At 34.3% G+C, this 26,417-nt stretch overlaps 2 protein-coding genes across 7 annotated transcripts in view; both read left to right on the top strand.

Moving 5' to 3' along the window:
* The window catches only part of LOC139139416 (ceramide glucosyltransferase-like), a 39,034-nt gene extending 32,297 nt beyond the window's left edge, over positions 1 to 6,737 (top strand). For 2 of the 4 annotated variants that reach the window (XM_070708323.1, XM_070708324.1), the window contains one exon: positions 294 to 6,737. In XM_070708323.1, coding sequence (XP_070564424.1) covers positions 294 to 497 — 204 coding nt within the window. In that variant the 3' untranslated portion in view covers positions 498 to 6,737. The remainder of the gene's footprint in view (positions 1 to 293) is intronic. The other 2 variants (XR_011553803.1, XR_011553804.1) reach the window with 2 other exon arrangements.
* A 1,574-nt stretch (positions 6,738 to 8,311) lies between these two features.
* Positions 8,312 to 26,417, top strand: part of LOC139139420 (uncharacterized) — a 35,402-nt gene continuing 17,296 nt past the window's right edge. Inside the window, exons 1-9 of one of the 3 annotated variants that reach the window (XM_070708330.1) lie at positions 8,333 to 8,912; positions 12,776 to 12,956; positions 13,624 to 13,720; positions 13,970 to 14,084; positions 15,047 to 15,259; positions 19,745 to 19,940; positions 21,434 to 21,596; positions 22,185 to 22,426; positions 22,887 to 23,023. In XM_070708330.1, coding sequence (XP_070564431.1) covers positions 12,926 to 12,956; positions 13,624 to 13,720; positions 13,970 to 14,084; positions 15,047 to 15,259; positions 19,745 to 19,940; positions 21,434 to 21,596; positions 22,185 to 22,426; positions 22,887 to 23,023 — 1,194 coding nt within the window. In that variant the 5' untranslated portion in view covers positions 8,333 to 8,912; positions 12,776 to 12,925. Of the gene's footprint in view, positions 8,913 to 12,775; positions 12,957 to 13,623; positions 13,721 to 13,969; positions 14,085 to 15,046; positions 15,260 to 19,744; positions 19,941 to 21,433; positions 21,597 to 22,184; positions 22,427 to 22,886; positions 23,024 to 26,417 lie in introns of all 3 variants that reach the window. The other 2 variants (XM_070708328.1, XM_070708329.1) reach the window with 2 other exon arrangements.

Genomic DNA, 26,417 nt, shown 5'->3' on the forward strand with positions numbered 1-26,417 from the left:
GACCAAACAAACCTTTAAAGTTTCAGAATTACATGGACCATAATTTTTCACAGTTCTTTCAATAAGAAAACAGTAAATGCATTGAGTATACTATACTGCAGTGTGCTACTGATGACATGATGACCATATTGCAAAATATGAATGTATCATGATTTGTGGTAAGTTAAATCATTCAAAATACATGGTTTGCTGGGTTAAACAAATGACTGCTAAGATACATGAAATGTTGAAGATGACCAGAACTTGCCAAACTGGTACAAACTGATGATGAATATCATTCTCTTCAATTTCAGAATGGTCCATTACCATTCAACAAATTTGAATATACAGTAGCATGGATAACAAGGGAAGTTCTGGCAATCCTAGCATTTATTGAAGCTCTGTTTGATCCAAATATTAAATGGAGAACTGGCACATTCCGGCTGAAATGGGGAGGTCAAGTAATGGAAGTCAAAGATGAAGACGCTTCAAAAGGATGTCGGTGTTATTTGGTATGACAACAAATCTACAAATTACAGTCTTTTTGACAAGGAATACTTCTGATACTGGTCAGGGTTATACTGCCTCAGTTTTTCTCAGTTTCAAACTTTCTGCGTTGCAGAAACAGTTTTCAACTTGAAAATGAAAAAAGACATTGATAGAAAACTGTTATATGATATTTTCAGTCAGAATTCCCTGCTTCAATCCAAAGTCAAGTTTTTCTTTTTTGTAGTATGAACATCAGATTGACAATGGCTGCAAGATATTCTCACTGTTCACTGCAACTACAGCAACTTATTTATACTCTGTCATCAGTTTTGACCATGAAGGGAAAATCCATCAGAAAATTAAGAAATCTATAATTATAGATAGTGTAGATAAGTAAAATGTAAACCCACAGGTTAATCTGTCTTGTTTTATATGTATACAAAACTAGATCATAATGAGAAGTACAATAGAATATTGTGATCTCTTCACTGCTGTAGTTTTGCATTTACCCAGTTGTTATGTAAGGTCAAATTATTCAAGAAGTAAATTATTGAAAGGTTAAACTCACACACTGTTTGGCTTGACGTCTAGAACACATACCGGGGGATTTTATTTCCAGATTTGTAGGGCTGCAAAACTTTATTACAAATAATAGCATTTTCTGGCAGAATTTGGCCAGAAAATCAGAGAAATTATATTTTGTTGGCTAAAGTATTCTGAGCTTATAAAACCAGATGGTCTTGCTCTGATTTGATGCGTTATTTGCATACAAGGAATTGTTATTAGATATGACATTAGCCATGTCATGCTTTTGAAAGCAATAAAACAGCTCAAAGATTTACATAATGATTAAAAATTGTAAAGAAATTATGGTTCTGTAGACAGGAGTAGATGTGATTAATATATGTGATAACTTTTTTGTTTGAATAATGAGATAGTCTATGAATTATTATAAATTTGACAATTTTTCAATTCCCACAGTATTCTTGTTGTACTATAGTGCCAATTAAAGTACAATATTTTACTGATACAAGGGGTTCCCAAAGTCAATTAGAAATTAATTTATTGAACACAATAGCACATATCTTTGAAACATATTTTGAATTCGTATATGATGATGTGTTTTTGGTATATCTGTGGGTTCTGTACAAGTTCAAAAGTGAAACAAGCAAGAAGAATTGACATTATGGCGTCATCTAGTATGTAAACAACTTAGTAATACTATGCTATCATGCATAAACCTACTAGTAAATTGGAATCACTCTACAGACCTGGTTTTGTAAAAACCCTGAATTTCTCAATGGTCACAGTTTAGCAATATGAATTATTTGGATGATGACAGGACTGTTTGTATCATTGAAATACTCTTGGTGAGTAATCTCTTGTTTAGTTTTCATCGGCCAGGATATAACAATGTTGCATTAGTGTTACATTAATACCCTAGCATAATATATCCATAGAGTTACAGGGACATTACCAAATCTCTCACTGTCTTTCAAGGTATCACACTGTTCTTCAGAGGACATAATTGTCTAGTCTTTTCAACTTTAAGTACAACTCATCTGTGCAGCTCAGGCTATCAGTATTTGAAACTTTTTAAACAGGTTGTATAAGGTCTAGTTTACTTTGGTGCTTGTGATCTTCCAAGTGACAAAACAAGTTATTAGTTGTCTTTTGTACATTCTTTACTCCAGTTATGTTATCATAGTCTTTGTTTTTTCCTTCCTTATAAAGAATGTAAAAAACCTAGAATATAGAACTGATGATTCTCATCTTGATGAAAGATGATGGAACACTCTTGAAAGAGAACAATTTGCAAGTATTTATTGGAGATGTAATAAACAATACAACATGAAGAAAGGTTGAATGACCTTTATCAGATCCCATAGCTACTCAAATAGTCGGCCACTCAGAGACAATTTCATTCAATGGAAGAAGCTATGTGTTTTTATTATTTCTTACCAAACAGAGGAAAGTTAAAGTGGATAAATCAATTGTTGGAGCCACTGTGATCGCTTCATTCACACTTTACTTGATACAGCCTAATTTCTTCCCTACTGATAAATACTTTGGCGAGTGTTGTATTAGTATTTGTGAGCTGAACAGCAACTTTACTGTCCTTTACTTTCAAATCTCATTCGAAAAGCAAGAATCAGAAATATTCATCCTTTAAGTTTTCCTATCTTTGTTTCTCTTGAACAAATATCAAAAACACATTGCCATGAAATATTAGTAACAGCATCTGTTGAAAAGTGACAAGTTTAGCTGAAAAGTTGAACTTGCAAAATTGTATAGATACTGAATTGAATTTGGGGACTTCATGTCCTGCTGGAGTGTTGATACAGATGATATTCAAGAGAATTGAAAACCTTGCAGTTCAAATGTAAACCTTGTTGTTGGCAATGAAATTTTGATTTGATTTGTGATTTTACTATGTCATTATCACAGCTGTTTTGCGGGATAAAATCCCAGTGTGTAAGTTTTGTAGTCTGTTGTTGATTGTGCAAGGTTGGTTCACAAAGAATATAAAGGGAGTATGTTTTTTTTGCCGAGAATATTGCCTGAATTTTGTTCAAAAAGTGCTCAAAGAATTGACATACCTTTGCACTCTGCTTCTCCCTTGCTTGTCTGTGAATTAATGCATGATTAATGCAAATAAAATATTTACATTCTAGTCAAGTCTTGCCTATCGAGTAGAATGCTAACAAAAGTCAGTTTAGCAATTTAGAGTTATAGTAATCAAGTGTATTCTTGATTTGAATTGTGTGTTATTAACGTGCTGTTAATGAAGATTGTAGTAACAAAAGTGGTCAAACCAGTGTGACAAAATGAATAAATGATTTGAATAAAGAAAAGGTAACTCTGTCACCACTGCCATTGTCACTTTTCCAATGGTATTTTTTTAAAAACTTCTTTGAAATGAAAATGTGGAGACAGCAGTACATATACTGTAAATACTTTAAGAAAAAGTGTGTGATATATAGATTTGCTGTCAAGCAAATGCTAATCTAGTGAGCTCTGTTGAAGAAATGTTGGCATCAATCATAGTAAAAGTTAATTTTAAATTTTTGACTGCAAGCAAATGTAAAGTGTAAATGTATATGAATGATGAAATATTTTGACATTTCTTTCCATGATAATATAATTGGACATATTTCTCATTACAACTCACATTGTTACAGCTACAGCAGAATGATACCACCATTTCTGTTTTTGAACAAAATCTTGTAATTTGGATCTAAAAATGATTTAAAAGTTACAATTGTACTGAGAAAGATCTGGAGATACCTATTTCTCTTTTACCATTGATCAATGTGATGAAAGACAGAGCATAGGTAATGATGTCACATTGATCAATGTGATGAAAGACAGATAGCATATGTCATAGGTAATGATGTCACATTGATCAATGTGATGAAAGACAGAGCATAGGTAATGATGTCACATTGATCAATGTGATGAAAGACAGAGAGCATATGTCATAGGTAATGATGTCACATTGATCAATGTGATGAAAGACAGATAGCATATGTCATAGGTAATGATGTCACATTGATCAATGTGATGAAAGACAGATAGCATATGTCATAGGTAATGATGTCACATTGATCAATGTGATGAAAGACAGAGCATAGGTAATGATGTCACATTGATCAATGTGATGAAAGACAGAGAGCATATGTCATAGGTAATGATGTCACATTGATCAATGTGATGAAAGACAGATAGCATATGTCATAGGTAATGATGTCACATTGATCAATGTGATGAAAGACAGATAGCATATGTCATAGGTAATGATGTCACATTGATCAATGTGATGAAAGACAGATAGCATATGTCATAGGTAATGATGTCACATTGATCAATGTGATGAAAGACAGAGAGCATATGTCATAGGTAATGATGTCACATTGATCAATGTGATGAAAGACAGATAGCATATGTCATAGGTAATGATGTCACATTGATCAATGTGATGAAAGACAGATAGCATATGTCATAGGTAATGATGTCACATTGATCAATGTGATGAAAGACAGATAGCATATGTCATAGGTAATGATGTCACATTGATCAATGTGATGAAAGACAGATAGCATATGTCATAGGTAATGATGTCACATTGATCAATGTGATGAAAGACAGATAGCATATGTCATAGGTAATGATGTCATATGTATATTAAATAGTGCAATCTTTGATTGAGTTGCTCTGTAGTCTGATTACTACATGCAACGGTAGGTGATACTGCCCAGGGTGACCACATGCATAAAGGTTTGGTTAAGTTCTGTAGTAAATTTTAGATGTAGGATCATTTTGCGTGCCAAACCTGTACAATGTACATTATTGAATATTGAATGAAGTTTGTCAGTTCTTTCTGTTTTATGAACAATTCTCACAGAAGTATTTTTCGCCTGAGCTATTGCCACTTGTAAATTTTGGACACAGTATTATTGGTTGTGGTTGAAGTTGACCCATGATCATGATACATCTCAGATGTAATACCATTACTATGCATATGCCACTCATACTTGCACATGTTCATTTGTTATTCTCATTATTATTATTACTTATTATTGTGATTGTCTTGTGGCAAAACTAGCAATTTTCAATAGTGTCTTGGAAAGTAACAAGTCCCTGTAATAATGGATGTACTGTATACTTCACAGCATTACAGTACACATACATGCAGTTAAGATCTACAGGGAATACATCCACCCTATTTAGATTCGAATATTCGTTTCCAACAAAACAATCTTAAAGAAAGTAATTTGAAATGGACTGATGAGGTGAGAATATCAAAATGTCAAATAATATGGGTTGGAAATGTACTGTAATTTCAGTAGATAACCATTTACAGATTTCAGACCAACAAAGTCAGTTCCATTGTTTTGAAAACAAATAATTGTTCCATTTGTAACATTGCTATTAGAACAGTCAGCTCAAGAATCACATGACGTATTGGACACATAAATGTGAAAATGTATTGTCATTGTGTATCAGGAATATTTCCATCAAACTCTTTTGTTAGCAAACCAGATAAAGAAACTGCAATTTTTTTAACCCAAATGTAACTCTTTTATTTGAAAAACTACAGCTACGTAACATGCCAGGGATGTAATGCTTGCAATAACTATAGGTTTTTAATGATATGAAGATCACATCTACAGAATTTTATTTGATAAATGAGATAGTTTTAGTCAAGTAATTTAAAACTTAAATAGTTAAAATTTTACCTTGGCAATTTGTATATATGACAGCGTTTATTGGATAATTAGAGAAAGACAGACTTTGGAAGTGTCTAGACTTACAAATCAAAGTGATCAATACATGTGTTATGACTTGCCTTATCAACTCAGTGTATTTATGATGGTCAGTGTGACTACTTGCCCTGTACACTGTGAATAGGGTGAACACAGTGGATACATACATTGAACAGGCTGTAGAAAGATGAGCTACAGATCACTGTTGAATACCTAGATAAACTTTGGGTTTTTTTAAGTAAACAATTGTAGTGATCCATTTTATACAAAATGTATACAATAACACTTAGGACATTGTTTTAGCCCAGATGTTCACTATTTATATATTCATATACATGTACTTTGTAGCATTGTTTTTATGTCAGTGTTGATGTGTTTAAATTATTCTTTGATATGCTATTCAAGTGTACAGACTGATAAAAATATTGTGCTGCAATTAATGTTGAGTCTGTACAAGATTTTTACAGTGTTTGAAATGTCTTCAAGTCATAACCATATGATTATGAACAGATGGTCAGCAAACCATGTGACATGACAATGGTGGTCGGCAAACCATGTGACATGACAATGGTGGTTGGCAAACTTTGTGACATGACAATGGTGGTTGGCAAACCATGTGACATGACAATGGTGGTTGGCAAACCATGTGACATGACAATGTTGGTTGGCAAACCATGTGACATGACAATGGTGGTTGGCAAACCATGTGACATGACAATGGAAGATGAATGACAACACTGTTTAAGATACATGCAACTGCACATACCACTAAATCTGAACTTCTATCAACTACTTCACATTTAATTTTTGATGTTGCTTGTATTAGATATATTTCAGTTACACTAGTCATTTTATTTACTCCTCTTGACACACTGTTTTATTTTCACATATAAAATCCTACTCTGTGCAGTCAAATGTTTTGTAATTTGTAGTGTATTAATTGTGAATATCATTCAGAATTTGTCAACATCTCCACATTTTCAAATAAATAATATTCTTCCACATGCAAAATGTAGTGTCATTTATTTACAGTGTGTTTCATGGCCAAAGTGCTTCAAAACAAATGAAAAACCCACTGGCTTCATGCCAGTGTATAAAGACACAACCTGACAAACACAGAATGGAAAGAGGCATCTTAGTGGAACAATGTGATTGTGCAAAAGTGACAGTTGTTTATCAGAATGTAGTGATTTTGTGGTGAACAAAAATCCCAAATGACTTGAGCTGTGAATCCATTGTGATATAGCCTTACTGCACAGACTGAGTGACATACACTGGCAAGCAAAATGCGATATCCTTTGGACACAATACAAATCTGAGTAATGTAATTTATGTGCAAAAACATGCATTGATGAATTTTGCATGGAAGTACATGTATTTGTATGCATGTTTTCAAGTATGGTCTTAATTTTTTAGCAGTCTATTGGAGTTGCCACTTTCGCCTCTTTTTTGGACTTCTCTCCAGTTTAATAGATGAAGTCAAGCTGAAGTTTGGTAACTTTAAAGATATTGCCATAACATTAGTTACAAATTGTTCATTTGTCAATACTTCATGTCTAAATGAGAAGTTAGCTTTCCATATAAACTTGTTATCGACTGACTGAAATACCAATAGCTGGGCAAATGTTCATAGACAGCATTCTTTAAGACCTCTGTAGAGGGCGCTAAAATAGCCACCTGCTGATCTTGGAAGGAAGCAGTCATTACGTATAGCCTTGGGCCAGAGGTATTGAGTGATCAATCAGAAAATAAAAAGCTACCCCAAGGGATCCTCAAATTTTTTTAGAGCAGAGAGATCGGTGGGGGAGGATGTTGCTATCACACCAGGAAAAACCTTGGTGGTGAAATGAATTGCAATAGTATTGTAATTCTATCATCTGGATTTCCTGTGTTTGCAATTCACAAAATTGATTGATTTCATGTTCTTGTGTTGGAACACAGTCCCTCTATCCATGGATAGAGGGACTGTGTTGGAAGTAGCGGTGCACACACATAGCATCACAAGATATCATCTCTTTTAATAGTTGGTGATTGATGAACACATTTGTTCAAGGCAGTATGTGACACATCCCAGTTACTAGGCTATAATGCAATTGCACCATAATCATGATAATTGTGTTGCAGCCACATGTCTAAATCAAAGTCTAATTACATTTCTTACCAATAATGTTGTGGCTTTGTAAAGTTTCATAAAATGACACTAATACAAGTTAGTATCTCCTCATCTATTTGATCTAGTTTCCATAGGTGATGTTTTGTAGAAATATATATTCACATCACCTTTCTCAAGTAAATATATTGTCATTAGTTCTATTGCAGTAACATTTGGACAATTTATCAGAATTTCAGATTTCATGACCTGGCCTTCAAAATGCTTGCGCGAAAAATGGCAGCCCTCCCCGCCGTAATTTATGTCCAGTCCCTTATTCGATTGTACTGTATATTTTCAATGTAGTTTAGAAAATTTTTCCACCGAATTGTGCCTTACTTAAGTTTATATCCTTTTTGCTACAAGCTGGCTCTCGAAAAAGCCAACATTGTCAGAAAGCTATATCGGGGTCAAAGGTCACAGTGGAAGGCGGCTACGTAGCTCGGCTACGTTTTGTTTGTGTCTGCAGACAGAGTGAAGTGTACATGTTTGTATCCTGCCTGCAGCAGGGGTTTTAGCACGCAGCACTCGGCAAGCATTCTTTTCGCCACCAGGAAATATCAGTGTGCGCTCATTTCACATGTAGGAACTGTCAAACTCGATGTGTCCGAGTAACCAAGCAACACCTCTATGTGTACAGTTTACGTCGAGAATGTTCGTCGTTTAGTATCTATTTATCGGAGCGGCGATGTCCCCTCATAGTGAAATCATGAATGGATTCTGTCATAAATTCCCTTAGACCGCAGATCATAACATGTCATAACATATCATATGTATATGCGCGTTGATATTTCATGCTCAACTGACAGGCTGAAGCCGGAGTGAAGGTGTGTCAACGAGTACTGTTTCATTGATTCATGTGATCTCGGTTATGATAGTTGGACAAAAGATGTCTGGTATAATAACAGAAAACACGATAACAATTCTGACAGAAAGCGGAAAAAATGAAATCGACCTCTGCTTTGGTGACATCACCAAACTGAAGAAGGAAGATGAAGTTGATGTTCTTATGGTGTCTGCATTTCGTGGTAAGTCATTTGTAAATGTATCTCAACACATATGCTGGTGTACTTGAACTGAAAGCTAAAGAAATGCCAACTAACTTCTTATGCCCTGCGCTATGGAAGATGTTATGATGTGTCAGTGTGTTCATTGAAATGGAATTTATAAAAGTGTAAACACATTAAACCTTTTGAATGCCATATTTTTTTCCCGCCAAAGGGCAATATTTTACCAATTTTCATGAACTTTTCTGTAATTTTTCTGATAATTTTGGACCAAATGAATACACAATTTCATTGGCCACACTTTTTTAAAAATTTTGGCAAAAATCTAACAAAAATTGACTTACAAAGGTATATTTTATAACGGTTACAAATATTGACTTTTGAGCTCAAAGGGTTAATTAATACAAATAGGCTTCAAGTTCAACGATGCTGAGGTAGTGATCGTGACTTGGGAACCGCCACTATTTACGGCCGGGGACTCTGGTGCAGTTTAGGTGCTGAAGAATGGGAAGGGAGGGTCACTTGAAAAAGGATGAACAGGAAGGGAGAGTTATGCAAAAAGTGATAAACTTAAAGGGGCAAAAATATTAGCGTCAGTTGTTCAAAGTACTGCCTATTTGACATCAAATTTTCAAAGTTTGTATCCCCTCCTGACTTCCCCATATATTCACTGTTTTAAAGCTGCCTGGTCATCAAACACAAACTAGTATACAATGAATCAGTTAAACACTACATGTCACATCTGACTGTTTCTCAATTTATAAAGGATAAGTCTAAAATTTATAAGTGGTCCTTCTAGGCTGAGATATGCCATCAAATTATCATTGAATGCAAGGAAATATTGTACTTGTGCTATAGATGGTAGATAGGGTTTACAAGAACAATTTCCAGAAATTTCTAACTGTACTAAAAAATATTCAGAAAGGTCATGTGTTTGTTGAAAAGAAATCAATAGAGCTAAGGCCGAACAAAAATAATCGTGTTGTTCCGATAATCCGACCTACCCTATTTTTTACTTGCTGACGCTATTTAGAGCTTCGTAAGCACGGCAGTAAAAATCACGCTTTAGTTATTTAGCATTTGAATTTTGCTTGAACGAGGATCATATCTTCTATGTATTTTTTCCTTTTATATTGACACATTTTTCTTGAAATGTGGCCAGTGTTGGACCACCTTGAACTCCTGAAAAATGCATATTTGAAAATAAAAATATTTTTAAAAAAAAATTCCTGCCGACCTACCTACCCTATTTTTGAAAACCATGTTATCGGAACAGCATAATTTATTTTTTTTGGTCTAATAACAAAACTATGAACATAATCTAGTAATAGTCAAGGGAAATGCTACGCAAGAGTAAAAATACTACCATTTTCTATATAATTGCATATGACACAATATAAATTAGACAAATATATGATGAGAAAAAGTAGTGTTCAAATCTTACTTTTTAGCTCACATTTGGTATACCAATGTGAGCTTATCATATAAGCTGAAGTCAGTGGCATCTGTATGTATGTGTGTATGTGTAAGTACAGTATGTCCGTCAACATCAAAACCATGCAAACCACTGCACATTTTAGCTTGGTATTTGGTGTATGGATGCATCCTGGGATATACATTAGATTTTGTTCAAATGAAGTTTGCATTGCCCCAATTATGCATATGAGCTTAAAAAATATGAAAATGGTAAAAAATTAATAACTCAAGAACCGCAATTAGTGTACAAGTACCTTAGGTAGACGTTCACTTTTATGTATATCGTGAAGATGTCTTGAATTTTGTATTTTTGCTGAAGTTTTTGGTTTTCCTCATTTTAAGTAAAAATCATTCTTCTCTGAAACCGCCGGCCAAATTGCTCTCAAAATTGGGTTGGATACTTGCAAGGATGTTACCTTTCTAATTTATTGAAATTACAACAGAATTGGCAAAAATTATTATTTTTAGACAAGTTTTCTCATTTTGGTCAAAAAATTGTAAGAAATATTTTGTCTTTAAAACTGCTGGACAGACAGCTTCTACCGGTATATTTCTTGTACAGATGCCCAGGGATGACAATAGTTGGATATGTGATTATTGTTCTAAAATATACAAATTTGTATTAAGACAATTTTGTCACTTCTCTTCAAGAAAACATTTTTTAAGAAAATTTGTTCTCAAAACTACTTGTCTGATAGCTTAATTTGTAATTATTTAAAAGTCCCAAGGATGCTATTCATTAGATACATCTGCTCAAGAAAACTCCCAAATTTGTATAATTAAGGTAATGTTCTCAGTCTGTGACCTTAAATGACCTATACCAACCCAGGATATATGTTGTGAGACAGTGGTTAAGGCTGTGAACATAATTTTGTCCTATCTGCAATTGTGTATTTTTTCAGCTATTTTGGCAATATTTGTCAGGCCTTCCTGAATGCACGAACTATCAAAGATTGCCACCTTCTTTATCAATTAACACATGTGTCAAAAATATTTATTCTCTACACAAAACGGCGGAGCTATATCGGCTGCTATTTCGCATGTTGTTTCCTTTTAGGCAGTTCATCTCAGCGCTCAAGCATGTATGGAATTGAATAAGGACAACAGATTGCTATTTAATGCTGTTGTAGGATTGTAAAATATTACTGTACAAATTAATGGTTTTTAGATTGAATGAGGAAAAAATGTGTGTTGCTGATAATGCAGTGAATATATACAAAGGTATATTGATATAAATTTATTAAAAGTACCAAGAAGAACTGTAATGTCAACTGTTCTATTGCAGGTTCTGAAGTCTGTCCAAGGAGGTATAATTTTGCCATGTCATGAAAACTAGCATGACACAACTTATCGAATATATTTTCCAAAACAACTTCTCATTCCAAGTATTATTTTAAAGTTTCAAGAAAATGACACTATTACAATGATATTTTCTAGTATTTCCAAATGTTTACTGGTTTTAATAAAATAATTGGCTGATTGTACACTATATTGCCATTGGTAAAAGACAAAGTAGCCATGTTGATCTTAAATATAATATGATCTAGGAATTAGTAACATGCTATGATCAACTTAATGTTTCTGCGTCAATTGTTCATTCCACCCTTGCATCTGACGAAGGAGACTACAAATCCTTGAAAGCTTCATAATGCTCCAGTAACATTAAGTTGATCATAGCGTGCTAACAAACCCTAGATTATATCACCATGGGTAGTCACCAACCTTAACAAGTAGAATCGTTGACAATGACATGAAATTAGACATAAACATCAGATTAACAAGTACTGTCTACATTTTACAGATGTTAATACTGAATAATTAGTAGAGTTTTAGTGATTTGAATAGTATACAGTAAATGCAGTATGGCCCGTCAGTTTAATGACAATATGTCAAATAATTTCAAAATTGACCACATATGTATAACAAACAGTATATTGCAATAGTGTGAATAAAATCAATGGTACTAGTTGTAACAATATGCAAATACCATATCACTCATGATTGGTTAATGCTGACAAAACTTTACCCAGAAAAGAAAGGCATTTCTCTCCCAAAATTATCTCCCTGTATCCACCAATAATCATCAATAACACTTGTCATAATTAATTTGCAAAATGATATTATGACTTCTATATTGATTTTATTAAGCTATTGTCAAGTCTACACAGTCTGTCATCAGTTACAGTAGTTGTAGTAGCAGTACATGGTAACTGCCATCAATTCAGTACACTGGTAACTGCCATTAATTCAGTACACTGGTAACTGCCATCAATTCAAAAATCATCTGATGTCATTGATCATTTGATGTGTTGATTTGATTGACAGGTGATTATTCACCAACACCTCTGTCTCTGATTGGTGCTTTTGACAATCATCTGATGTCATTGATTTGTTGATTTGATTGACAGGTGATTATTCACCAACACCTCTATCTCTGATTGGTGCTTTGGACAATCACCTCAAATTGAGTGTAGAAGATTTAGCCAAAGATAAGGAAGAAGACCTTAGGAAGTTGTATTCCTGTTGGTGGTCCAAGCCTTTACCAGCCAAATACAGCTATGGGCGAGTGCTTTGTTTTGAACATAGAAAGTAAGTATTGAACCATCAAACTCTAAGTCTGAAATTTTGTTTATGTACACTGGAATCATGGAATGAAATTAGACTTACCATCAGGTCATACTTGTGTCTTCTTCTTTATTTCTGTATATTATTATCTATATTCTGACATTCAATTACAGTGAAAAGTATTTTCAATGATTATATACCAGATTAGACTATTTTGAGATTATCAATATAATAAATTAAATGTTTTCTAAAGTGTACATTATTTGCACAATCTTTACACAAAATACCCAATCCTCCAAATTTATCAAGTCAATTGTTACAGTAACTGTTCTGTTTCTGTACAACTCACTGACAAACTTGTTCACTAGTATATTTATATATACTTCACAATATACCATACATGTATTACTTATGCTGTTCTCACATGTATTTCCATTCTTGGCTATAATACACTCATGTGTTTGGTTTCCTCTTTGTGTCTTCATTTCCAATCTATGAATCTTTGTCAATGTATAATTTAAGAGCAACACCAGATTCATATGTATACTAAGAAGGGTCAAATGGATCTATTGTACCAGTCTATTCATTTTGTATAAGTTTTACCCTACATGCATGATAAACCTTAGTTCCTATCCTTCTTTCTGTCTATTCATCTTAATTCTTGTATGTGTCTTTTCTTTTCCTTTACCAGCTATATTCACTACACTAGAAATCTCTGCTCTCATAGCCTTATTTAACAATATCAGAGTTCCAATTCAGTTAATAATGCAGATGTCTGTATGGACAAGGTAAACTCACCAAATACACAAATTTTGTATTTTTGACATTTTACATTAATTCAGCTCTGATTCCTTGCTTTTTTCAGCAAACTGCATATAGTCCAATATGTCTTGAAGAAGAACCAAATACTATTAATTGGTTTCTTTTAGTAATTACAAAACTTGTTGCACATAAAATTTCATTTCGTCTGTGTTTCCAAATATATGTTGATCATATAAAGAATATTGTGATAGTATTTTAGACAATTATTCTTTCAGGTTGATGCGTGGGCATCCAGCAGAACTGGTTGGTGATGTTTTCCGTTGTTTGGTGTCTATACTCCGTAACCAAGACGGTAGAGTTATCACACCATTGCTTACAACAGGAGATCAGGTATGTCTATATACCCAGTTACAATGGAAAGCCAAACATAGTGACAGAGTTAGCTCCATCAAATTTTTATGAAATACTGGTATTAGTGATAGATAATGTCATACAAATATATCATAGGAATCATGCATTAGAAAGCTCTACAGGATTCAAATGAGACTACTCAGCATTTGCATGTTTTCAGTGATAATGTAAGTTTGATCATCTTGTAAAATTCTCATGGCAAATCCTATTGGATGGTTTGAATTCCTATCACAATCCTAAAGAATTTCAGAATCCCACAGAATTTCTCAGGGTACTTCTGTGAAGGAGATACTTCAATTTGCTACAATTGTTGTCACACTCACGACAAAATTTTACAGTCATGATCTACTCATAGGGGTCAGTCAGATTTTGTGACTGTGCTCATCCCCTTCTCAGGTGATTCTCAGGAAGTAATGAAATTTCAGATTGATAAGTGAACAGTCAGGACTATCAAAACCAAACGTACAATAAACTGAAATAATCATTTTTATCTTTCCACAACAATAGGCAAGATTCTCCTGATTGCTTACATATTTTTCAGTGATACCAGTAGGAAATAATGATGCTAATTTGTTAGCGTTTACTGTTAGCATTCATTTCTAGTCGTCAAACCATGCAAAACAATACGACAATTTGATGTAAAATAAATACAAATAAGGGTAAGAGAAAAATTTCATCACGCTTTCAAATGTATAATTAAAAAAATGCCTGTATATAACTCTATGTTTGTTCATCAAAAATCAGACTAATAGACTAATGAGCAAAATTTGATCAGCTGGAAATTATAATTATTGAAACTGTATGCGTTGGTTCAAGGTCATGGACACTGAAAGGTCAGGAGTCATCACTGAAAGGTCACCAGACAGTATTGTGGAATCTTTTCAAGTCTATCTGCCAGGCAATGTTTCCAGTGTGTCTTACACACTTTCACTTTTGTACAGGGATTCCCAAAGAAGATCATGCTGCAAAGCATGGTAGAGGGCGCTGTCAATTGGATAAAGGCTGGGTTACCACTCAGGAAACTCAAGATCGTCTTGTTTGCTAATGTTGAGGGTACAAATCAAGTACAACAAGCGAAGAAAAGATTTGAAGATATTTCTCAAATATTTTCAGAGTTGAAACAGAAGTATGAAGGACAACAATTTATGCCTGAGGTGAGTTACATGTCATAAATGCTGTACAATGCCAAAGATATGATGAAAGACATTATCTTTAAACTTGCAAAAATCATGTTCGTCTGCAGCTTCAGAAATAAGTGTAAATATTAAAATTTTACATGCCAAGAAGTCTGGTGTTTTAATTCAAGCAAGTTATGATTTTAAAGCCAGGAAAATATGCTAAAATTTATAGTGTCTGATAAAATATTGACAGTGAATGCATGACATTAAGAGTGATTATATTACCATGCCCTGCCCGTCGCATTTCAATTGGTTGAGCTGAACCACGTGACTGACCACAGTAATGGTTTGTTTACATGCCTGTGAATATGAATAAGTTTCTGGGGCCCAGTTGTCGTTTGCGCGTCAAATTTTCGGAAATTTTGACAGTTTTCTTGGGTTCGCTGATAATATAATGGTCCAGGAAATAACAGACTCTGCTCTGACCATTAACGTTTATTTGTGGGCGCGGGCGAGAGGAAAGCTAAATTAACGGGCTCGGCTAATTTTTGGCTTTCCTCACGCCCTTGCCCACAAATAAACATTAATGGACAGCGCGTCACCCGTTATTTCTATAATATATTTAATTTAGATTTTTTGGCTACTATAGACTATAGTCTATAGAAGTTATTGGGATGGGTATCCATCCAGCGTCTGTCTGTATATATGTATGTATGAATGTATATGTATGTCTGTTTTTGAGGATGTCTCTCCCCTCAAATATCTGCAGCATTTACGGACTTGATATTTGTTGTGTTGATGCAACATATAACTTTGACAAACTGCTTGTTAGTTTTTTGATATTGTTGAAAATATGCAAATTAGCCCAAAAAAGCTGTTTTTGGTAAAAAATCTTCTTCTTCATAACCACTGGTCAGACAGCTTCGATATTCGGTAAACAGGTCCCTGGGGATAACCTTACTTAGATTTGTTCAAATTGTGATGAAATATGCAAGTTTGCATTTTTAAGCCAAGTATTGCCATTTTCGGTCAAAACATCTTTAAAAATCTTCTCCTACAAAACTGGATGTCATACAATTTTGATATTTGCTAAGGTCCCTTGGGATGACCTTTTTAAGATTTGTAGAAATTGTGCAGAAATATGCAAATTTGTATTTTTAAGACAGTTTTTGTCATTTTGGTCAAAAACTTATGTCACCAAAACCGCTTGTCTGACAGCTTTGATATTTAGTATACAGGTTCATAGGGATGATCAAAATGTGATAAATTCAAAATATGATGAAATCTACAATTTTGTATTTTTGGGTCAACTTTGGTTACTTTTGGTAAAAAAATGTGTTCCTAAAAAGTACTAGTCTGATAGCTTTGATATTTGGTATACAGGTTGCTACAGACCTAAGCGTGATATATCAAAATTATGATGAAATCTGCAATTTTGTATTTTTGGGGCAATTTTTGCCACTTTTGGTCAAAAAATGTCTCTAAAAAATGGCTATCTGATTGCTTTGATATTTGGTACACAGGTTTGTAGGGGTTATCTTGTTTATTATGCATATAAATAATGATGAAATCTGCAATTTTGTATTTTTGGGGCAATTTTTGCAATTTTAGACATAGATGGCAGTTTTCTATGCTGGCCAATAATGAATGTCTGTGTATACAGGGGCTATGTAAGTATGAGCCATAGTGGAACAATTCTTCTGCCATAAGAATACACTGTATTGCCATTGGACCTCTACTCTCACTATATCTATATTGATGAGCAAAACGGTTTTCGCAGAAACAGAAGTTGTCAGGATCATGTGTTTACCTTGTCATCCATTCTTCGCAATCGCAAAAACTTAGGACTTCAAACATATACTTGCTTTATTGATTTGAAAAAAGCTTTTGATTGCGTCAATCATAAGTTGTTGTTCTCTAAATTAAGGTATTTCGGGGTTGTGGGGAAAATGTTTAGAGCGATCAAGTGTATTTACAGAGCACCTTTTTGCAGAGTCAATGTCAAATATACAGAGTGGTTTGAAATACTCAATGGCGTACGAACAAGGTGATGTTTTATCACCTACGTTATTTTCTGTATACATCAATGATTTAGCAGTGAGTATCAATGACTTACGTTTAGGGATCCCAATTAATGATTTCAAGGTGTCTATTCTTCTATACGCAGACGATATAGTCATTTTAGCCGAAAATGAAGATAATTTACAATCAATGTTGTCAGTTGTTCATAATTGGTGTTTAAAATGGCGTATGGTAGCTCATGATTCTAAATCACAGGTCGTTCATTTTAGACCAACTCATATACAACGTAGTACTTTTCAATTTTGCCTCGGAAACAAAGTTCTTATATATACAGATAAATATAAGTACCTTGGGGTTATTTTTCATGAGCACTTGAATTTTGACTTAACTGCGTCTACACTTGCTGACTCTGCTGGAAGAGCCCTGGGTGCCATAATGTCTAAATTTTCCCTCCTTAAAGACATGGGGTTTGGTACATACTCGCATTTATTTAATGTAGGAGTTGTTCCCATTATGGATTATTGTAGTGGAGTATGGGGCTTTAAGAAATTCAGGTGCTGCGATTCAGTCCAAAGTAGAGCGATTCGTTTCTACCTTGAGTTAATCGCTTTGCTCCCATTCACGCCATTACTGGAGATACGGGATGGGCCTCTTCACGGGAGAGAAGGAAGTTGAATATGATAAGAATGTGGAACAGGTTACTTGTGATGCCTGATAACAGGCTCACGAAGAAAGTGTTCATTTGGGATCTTAACATTAATAATAATAACTGGTCCTCAGAGGTTTATGATGTTTTCAATGAATTAGGGAGGGCTGACATATTTGATTCTGTCGTATCATGTAATCTGTCCATGGTAAAGGACCTATTATATAATCACACTAAATGGGAATGGGCTAGCTCTGTACAGAGCTAACCCAAGCTACGTACGTACGTAACTTTTAAAGAGACCTATGGCCCTGAAGAGTACCTAAAGGTAAATCTATGTCGGAGCCAGAGGTCTCTCATTGCTCAGTTGAGATCAGGTACCCTCCCCTTGCGTATTGAAACGGGTAGATTTCAAGACCTAGACGTAGAAGATAGAATTTGTGAATTTTGTGATTTGCGTACCCCAGAAACGGAAACGCATTTTCTGTTTTACTGTAAGGCATATGGCCATCATCGTAGAATATTATATGACAAATTATAGAAAAATTAGCAAACTTCAGTGACTTATCAGACCCTGAAAAGTTAAAATTCTTATTTACAAATTGTTGTAGACCGTTAGCACGTTTTGTTGAAGCAGCTTATACTGTTAGGAAAACCTTTTGTATCACCAGTGCTAATTTATTGTACTTTACTGCTTTGAAGTGACCTGTAAGCCCGTGTGGGCTGGTTGCACGTATTGTATTTTTACAGTTTTGCATTTTGTATTTTGTCTCAGTTGCAGCGGAGAGCTGCGAGTGCAAATGTCACTATAATAAATATCCATACCATACCATACCATACCATATCTGGTATTATGCTATGTACGTCCTCTGTACCATGTTGGCTTCAGGGACATTGGCCCTATGTCTTTGTCATACTGTCAACAAATGATCTGTAATTAACACAAGTATGCCATGTATTTGACTGTCAGAAAAGAGGAAATGTTTCAGTTTACAATAATTTTGATACTCACAATGTTACAAACATTAAGAAATGAATAGAATGATATAAAGGAAAAAATAAAATCTGTTAAATATTAAGGGATCATCTAGTTGGTGTTATGGTCATGATAAAATCTGAAATTTATTCAGATTGCACCTGAAAGCAGAAATGGCAATCTGAGATATTTTTATGGAATGATAGTAAGATATGTAAGCCAATTTCTGTTTTGTACCAGTGTATTAAACTTTCCAAATTCATCAGTGACAGTAAATAGCCTTAAACATCATCATTATAGATCAAAGTTAAAATGATGTACAGATCTTGCTATGAACATTGCTACCATAGTTTGCTGTGATAGAAATGAAGATACACTGTAGTTTGCAATTTATGAAACATATGACTATTTGTAGCAGTCAGTATTGTTTGCTAGTAATGACTCCTGTAGAACCAGCTAGCTTGTCACTGCTAATAATGACTCCTGTATAGACCCAGCTAGCTTGTCACTGCTAATAATGACTCCTGTAGACCCAGCTAGCTTAATTGTCACTGCTAATAATGACTCCTGTAGAAGCAGCTAGCTTGGAGATACACTGCTCTGTAATAAATGCTTCCCAAGTTATCTTTAATCTGACTTCTCTTCCTCTGGTTGAATGCCATGGCAACAGATCATTTATAGTTATTTGATGTTCGTTCATTATCTCAGTGACATAGTTGTAAATGTAAGTTTGTTACATAATTGAATGAAAATTTGCTGACTAGTGGAAAATGGCAAAGTTTTAGTGCTTAGAAAGCTATAATCCATATGTTGTAAAATAATATAATGACAGAAGAGTTAAATAAAATGCAATGATATTGAATTGCTTGATTTTCAGGAAGTGCCCATCCAGTATGATGTGTACTTATCCTATAGTGAAAAGGATTCAGAATCAGCAATGAAACTTAAAGAAAGTCTTCAGAAAATGAAAAAAGATATCAAAATATTCCTTGAACAGCAAGAACTGGTCGCAGATGAAGTGTGGCAAGATACAATCTATCAGGTGATGCTCACCTGTGCAAAGGTTGTAGCAGGTATGGTTACACCTCAATCACAGCTTGTCTAGGACTGTGCATTATATTTGATTCTGATAAAAATTAGAAAACGGTTTTGTATGTTGGTTGACAAAATACTAGATTTTGATAATTTTATGATTCCAAGCATGTGAGAACTTTTCGACTTTTCCAAGCATATGAGAACTTTTCGACTTGTGCTTAGGCGTACCAGTGCTGTCACACTTTCATAATTCTGCTTCACTTCCACTATTACAGTCAGTCACACACATGTTACATATCCCTCTTGTTAACTGGGTCTGCAGGGTGCTGAATATCTGTCTGACAGTAAACACTCAATTTTAAAACCTGGTTACTCCTTGGATGTTAAACTATGGAGAAATCGCTTTGTAACCTCCCCAGTTAGGTATACAGAGGATTTGCGTACTATCCACTCCTTTAATTAATTAGGATAGGGTTTTGATGTACTGAAAGTGTGTAGTATTGTAAACATTAAACTTGAAATGTCACTATAACATCAGTATTCTGAAGATGTGTGAGCATAGCAACTTTCAGATTAATGAACATCAGTATCTTTGCTGAACCTGTCCAATCCTTTAACTATTAACTGTTACATTAGTAAAAATACTGCATGTGAGCACAGTTTGTTAAATGTTTATTATTTGTACTCTACAGATGCTATGAAAACCTTCACCACACCATAGACTAGAGTCATGTACTTGCTCCATGCATGAAATAGCATAGACTAAAGTCATGTACTTGCTCCATGCATGAAATAGCACAGACTAGAGTCATGTACTTGCTCCATGCATGAAATAGCATAGCACCAGAACACTCATAATCAGTCCTCCATTTAACATTCAATAATCTGTGCTGTAAGCAATAGCATAAACATAAATAAAGATTTAAAATAAATAAATAAATAAATAAGCTTCTATATTTGTATTGGATTGGAAAATACAACATCTTTCAAAGCAGTTTGTGTGATATTTGCTCAATGTACCCAGGGATGAAGTTCTGAGTCTTTGTCTCAATACAATGCAACATTATGAAGCCTTGCAGTATCAACACATCACCTCTATGATGTGATAAAGTAATCAAACAAGAGTGTCACAAAAATCATTGACAATATACCATTATGCCCATGGAAAATGATATTATTATTAACAGTAACAGCACATTGAATTGAAATATCCAATCTTGCTCTATGCAAGTTCAAGGTCGCAGTCCTATTGTGGGATCACATAGTCATGCAGACAATGCCTGCAATATTTAAGGTGTACAGCTCCACTCCACACTAATACAGTGCGATTCCATGGTATATTTCTATCTAAACCAGTTATGCTTTATACAATGAATAATGTTTTTCACCACAAATATCAGTGAGCAAGTAAAATTATCCCTTGATAAATAAAATGAATTTACCAGTTGAAAGATTATACTTTCATTGGTTAAATACGTATTTCAGATTGCATTGATTACTTAAATGTAAAGTTGGTTTCTGTTTGACACAGTCTTAAGCCCTGCATATCTGGCTTCAAGTCGTTGCATGGAACAATACAACATAGCATTGTGTTGCAACAGGAAAACCAAACGAGACATGTTAGCGCCATTCTACATTGAAAACATAACAGTAATGCCAACGTACATGGGCCTTGTACAGTATGTAGACTGCAGGTCAGTAAGATACATGATTGTATCATAGTTTCCCAATTTGCATCAGAATATACATTTAAATCATAAATTTTATTGAATTTTTCTTTTCTTCATGAGAAAATAATTTGATCTCTTTGCAGAATTTATTTGTGTCATTTACAATTTGTACTGAAAATATGTTAGATAACTTGACAGTGTGTCATAACATGGTGATTTGAGAGAGTTTGATAATCAAAGTCTAGAATTAGATCAAGAGAATAGTTTCAAGTCTTTTTTTACTTTCTGAGAAAATATGCACTTTATTTTGTCTGTCTTTCTATTTTCCTATTTTTTCAATAATTACAAAATTACTTTTTATTCTTTGTAATGCAAGCATTTCTTGCCTCCTGAGAATAGCTAACTTCAAGTAACTTGCTCTGATGTCATCATTCAGTGCAGCACAGTAATAGAAAATTGAAATAGACAAATTGTTCATCATATTCACCCAATTTATTGTTCATTACAGAATCAGAGCTTTCAGGGATAGTAAGAATTATGTTGGCAATCATGTAAAATTATGATATTGTATAATGTGTTTGGAATAACAGTAAATATCTCATCATTTTGCAGACCTCATGCTGTTGAAAAGATAGAAGCTGGTTGTCAACATTTGATTGACAGTCTTTCAACATCACTATCATCAACATCGTCCAATCAGAGGACTCTCATATCACAGCACTCACAATGTAAATATGATGTGTTTATATCCTATTCTCACAAGAATTCCAGTCTCGCTGCATTGTTTCTCAACACCTTGCAGTCCATCAGAGCTGATCTCAGAATATTCTTTGATACTCAAGAGTTGAAAACAGGTGTGTATGTCATTAATATTTGAAATTCTGGACAATTGCAATAGGTGAAGTTTTTATTATAATTTTGGAGATACTTAATTTTCTCGAAACGAGAAATTGTATTACTGGATGTCAAGTTTGGCCTTACAGTTTAAATACTCAACAGAAGAATATCAATCTGTTGATGACCCGTTAAATATGACCAACAAAAAGAAAAACTGAACTTTGCAGTAATTAATGTTAGTCGTTTAACTTTATGACAGGTAGTTTGACTTTGTCCAAGAAAAGGTATTCAAATATTTACCTCAAGATGTACCTCCTAATGTAATCTAGATTCTGTTGCAAATATGACACTTAGTTTTTTGTGATTATAAATAGAGGCGCTGTCTTTAAAGGATCCAACAATTAATTATGATTAAAATGGGAGCCCAGTGCCAATAACATTTTTTTTATTCTTGTCATGAAATCATTTTATATGCAGGTACAGCCTGGCAAGAAACACTGTACCAATCTATTGATGGTAGCCGATGTATGATAGCATGTGTATCAAAAGATTATCTACAATCACAAGTTTGTCAGGAAGAGTACAACTTGGCATTGGCCAAACACTTAGATAAGGTGAGTGTGAGTTTTGTATCTAGGTCTAAGCTTTCAATCTTGATCAAAAGATTTTCTTAGAATTCCCTTTTGTATGCAGGTCTAGGGGTGACTTGACTCACATGCAGATTTGTTGAAATGATGATAAAACTTCAATCGCTATATTTTGGGTAATTTTTGCCAGTTATTGGCAAGAAAAAACATTTTTCTTGACAGTTGACTATGTTTAAGTGTTAGTACTCCAACAAAGTGCACCACCAGCAGTATACGCCTCCAGCATTCGCAGCTGGTGATGTATGCAAATTATGCACACCAGTTGGACTCTATCCCATCAAAAAAAGAAGCTCACGTATTTTATTTATTTATTTTATATTTGGCTTTATTTAATTAGGGTAGCCTGGTAAACTCTAGAGAGAGTTTATCTCCCCCAGGGCCCTCGACATTACAACAAATATATACAAAACCACAAAAACAATTTTCAAGAGTGAAAATACAAATAACCACATATAACAACTGCCACATTTAACAGGAAAAGCAAGAAAAATTAAAATTCTGCCCAATATTGTTTTAAATAATTGCTTTTAAAAGAGACAAGTGTCTCAGAAGATTTGACTTCTGTTTTCAACTTATTCCATTCCATAGCTCCCTGTACTGACCATGTGTTTTTTAAAACATTCAATTTGGCTCTAGGGATATCAAGCTTATTTTGGGAGCTAGCTCTGGTCACACGGCTATGACACTGACTGACATATTGGAACATTTCCGTCATATACAATGGGGCTATACCTTTCAAGGATTTAAAAACTAAACATATTTTTGTATAAAATTCTATCAGGTAAAGGCATAATATGTAATGATCTAAAAAGTCCATTGGTCGGATAATTATACTTAGTGCCCATCATAACACGCACAGCGCGTTTCTGTAATTTGAATAACTTGTTTATATTTGCACTAGTTCCCCATGCACTACAACAATAGTCCAAATGGGGAAGTATATATGCATTATAATATGTTCGTCTAGTACTTAATGGTAAATATCGTATTATACTCTAAGTAGAGCTATACGTGAATTGACCTTTTTATAAATTGAATCAGTATTTGACTTCCAGTTCAAGTGTTGATCTACCACTATTCCCAGAAGTCTTTCTTCATTTACAGACTCTAAAATATTCTGACCAAGTTTACAATGAAGAACATATTGATAATTGTATCATATATACTAGTTTATTGATGGTGCAAATACAGCCTTCTGATTGGTCGAGACGCGAAAAGAACCATGGTATATTGGCGATATACCATGGCTGGCATACGCTATCACTCCAGCATATATGTCGTGAACTGGTCAAAATCTCATGGTATACCATCGCTGGTGTGCTTTATTGCTTAAATATATTCAAATATGTCCCATGTATTCCCTCAATTTACAAATTAAACCTGGACACACCTATTATCTAAATTATCTTTAATATCACAGCACAGCTAAATCCGCCACAAAGTCACTTGCTGAAAATGTTCTGGTTGAAATGTCAGTGATATTTAACACAACTTAAATTGTTCATTCCTTGAACAACACCAAAGAATGACATGATATCATATTCTACCAAGAGCTTTTCCTCTGTACTATCAAGGACTAGAATAATCTTCTTCGTGACGCATCTCCCCATATAGTATCAGGCACTGCAATAATCTTTTTGCTCTAAGGACTGAAATAAATTTCCACCTGATGACCTTTTCCCAGTACTTTCAAGGGCTGGAATAATCCTCCAATATTTTCCCTCATGTTCTACCAAGGACTGGAATAATCCTGATATTTTCCCCATATGTTCAATCAAGGACTGGAATAATCTTCCTCTTAATAACGTTTTCCCCATGTACCCAGTATTATCAGGAACTGGAATAATCTTCCTCTTAATAACGTTTTCCCCATGTACCGTATTATCAGGGAAGGGAATAATCTTCCTCTTAATAACGTTTTCCCCATGTACCGATATTATCAGGGAATGGAAAAATCTTCCTCTTAATAACGTTTTCCCAATGTACTGGTATTATCAGGAACTGGAATAATCTTCCTCTTAATAACGTTTTCCCCATGTACCGGTATTATCAGGGACTGGAATAATCTTCCTCCTAATAAAGTTTTCCCCATGTACCGATATTATCAGGGAATGGAATAATCTTCCTCTTAATAACGTTTTCCCCATGTACTGGTATTATCAGGAACTGGAATAATCTTCCTCCTAATAAAGTTTTCCCCATGTACCAGTATTATCAGGGAATGGAATAATCTTCCTCCAGACTCCTCCCCCTCCACCAGTACTATCAAGGACTGGAATCTAATCTTCCTTCTTACCCTCTGTGATATTATCTGAACCACTTGACATATTTAAATCTAAGCTTGCAAATATATTAGCATGAAATAGTCAATGCAGTTACCATTATCATTATCTTAAGGTTTTGGATGAATTAAGTCTTACTATGTATAATAATATAATGTAATAGACATCAAATCAGGTCCAATAATCATTATCATTCAAGGTAACTATGAAATTTACCAGGTCCAAGGAACATATAGAAAATGACAAAGGCAATGGGGTCATCTTGAACCACGAAATAGTGGTGGTACCAGGTGTCCGGAATGGGTAAGCGTACCCTGCCAGCTAGCCGCACCCGTCAAGATTGACCCAAAGTGACAAATCTATTGTTATTTGGTGAATTCACCAAATTACTTTTGTGAGTCAAAATTTGGTATGCTGTCACTCATCATTCGAGAAACAGACAGGTCATATTTTGATACAACATCTCCGTATCTACCGTAAAACTTCTTAAATGATTTCACTAATCTACTTTCTGAGAATCCTTGCCTCACTAACTTTTGAGCTAATAGGCTGTGTCTAACTCGAAAGTCTTCATATGAATTGCATGCTCTACTGTATCTAAGGAGTTGTGAAATATACACACCATAAGCTGGAGATGATGGTATATTGCTCGACAAAAAGGGAAAGTTTATGATTTCAAAATTGAAATTGTCTCTTTTGTCATACAGCTTAGTGTATTTTGTCTAATTTCAAACAATACGTCTAGGTATGAAGCCGAGTCCACACTTTCAGTGGTTTCTTTTATTTCTAAATCATCTGGGTGGATGTGGTGTAGATAATTGGATATACCAGGATTGTTTAAACTGATGAGATCATCAATATATCTGTGGGTTTTGTGAAATTGCTTGGCAATCCTTTTACAGATTTCTGAAGTGATTGTATGAACTCTGCTTTATACGAATACACTGAAAATAAGTCTACAAGAAGTGGGGCGCAGTTTGTGCCCATTGCAATGCCTATGGTTTGCCTGAATGTCATGCCAGCAAACTTGATAAATATGTTGTCAATTAGGAAATTTAGCACTTGAATCACCTCAACAT

This window comes from Ptychodera flava, chromosome 8 (genome assembly GCF_041260155.1).
Source record: "Ptychodera flava strain L36383 chromosome 8, AS_Pfla_20210202, whole genome shotgun sequence".
NCBI lineage: Eukaryota > Metazoa > Hemichordata > Enteropneusta > Ptychoderidae > Ptychodera > Ptychodera flava.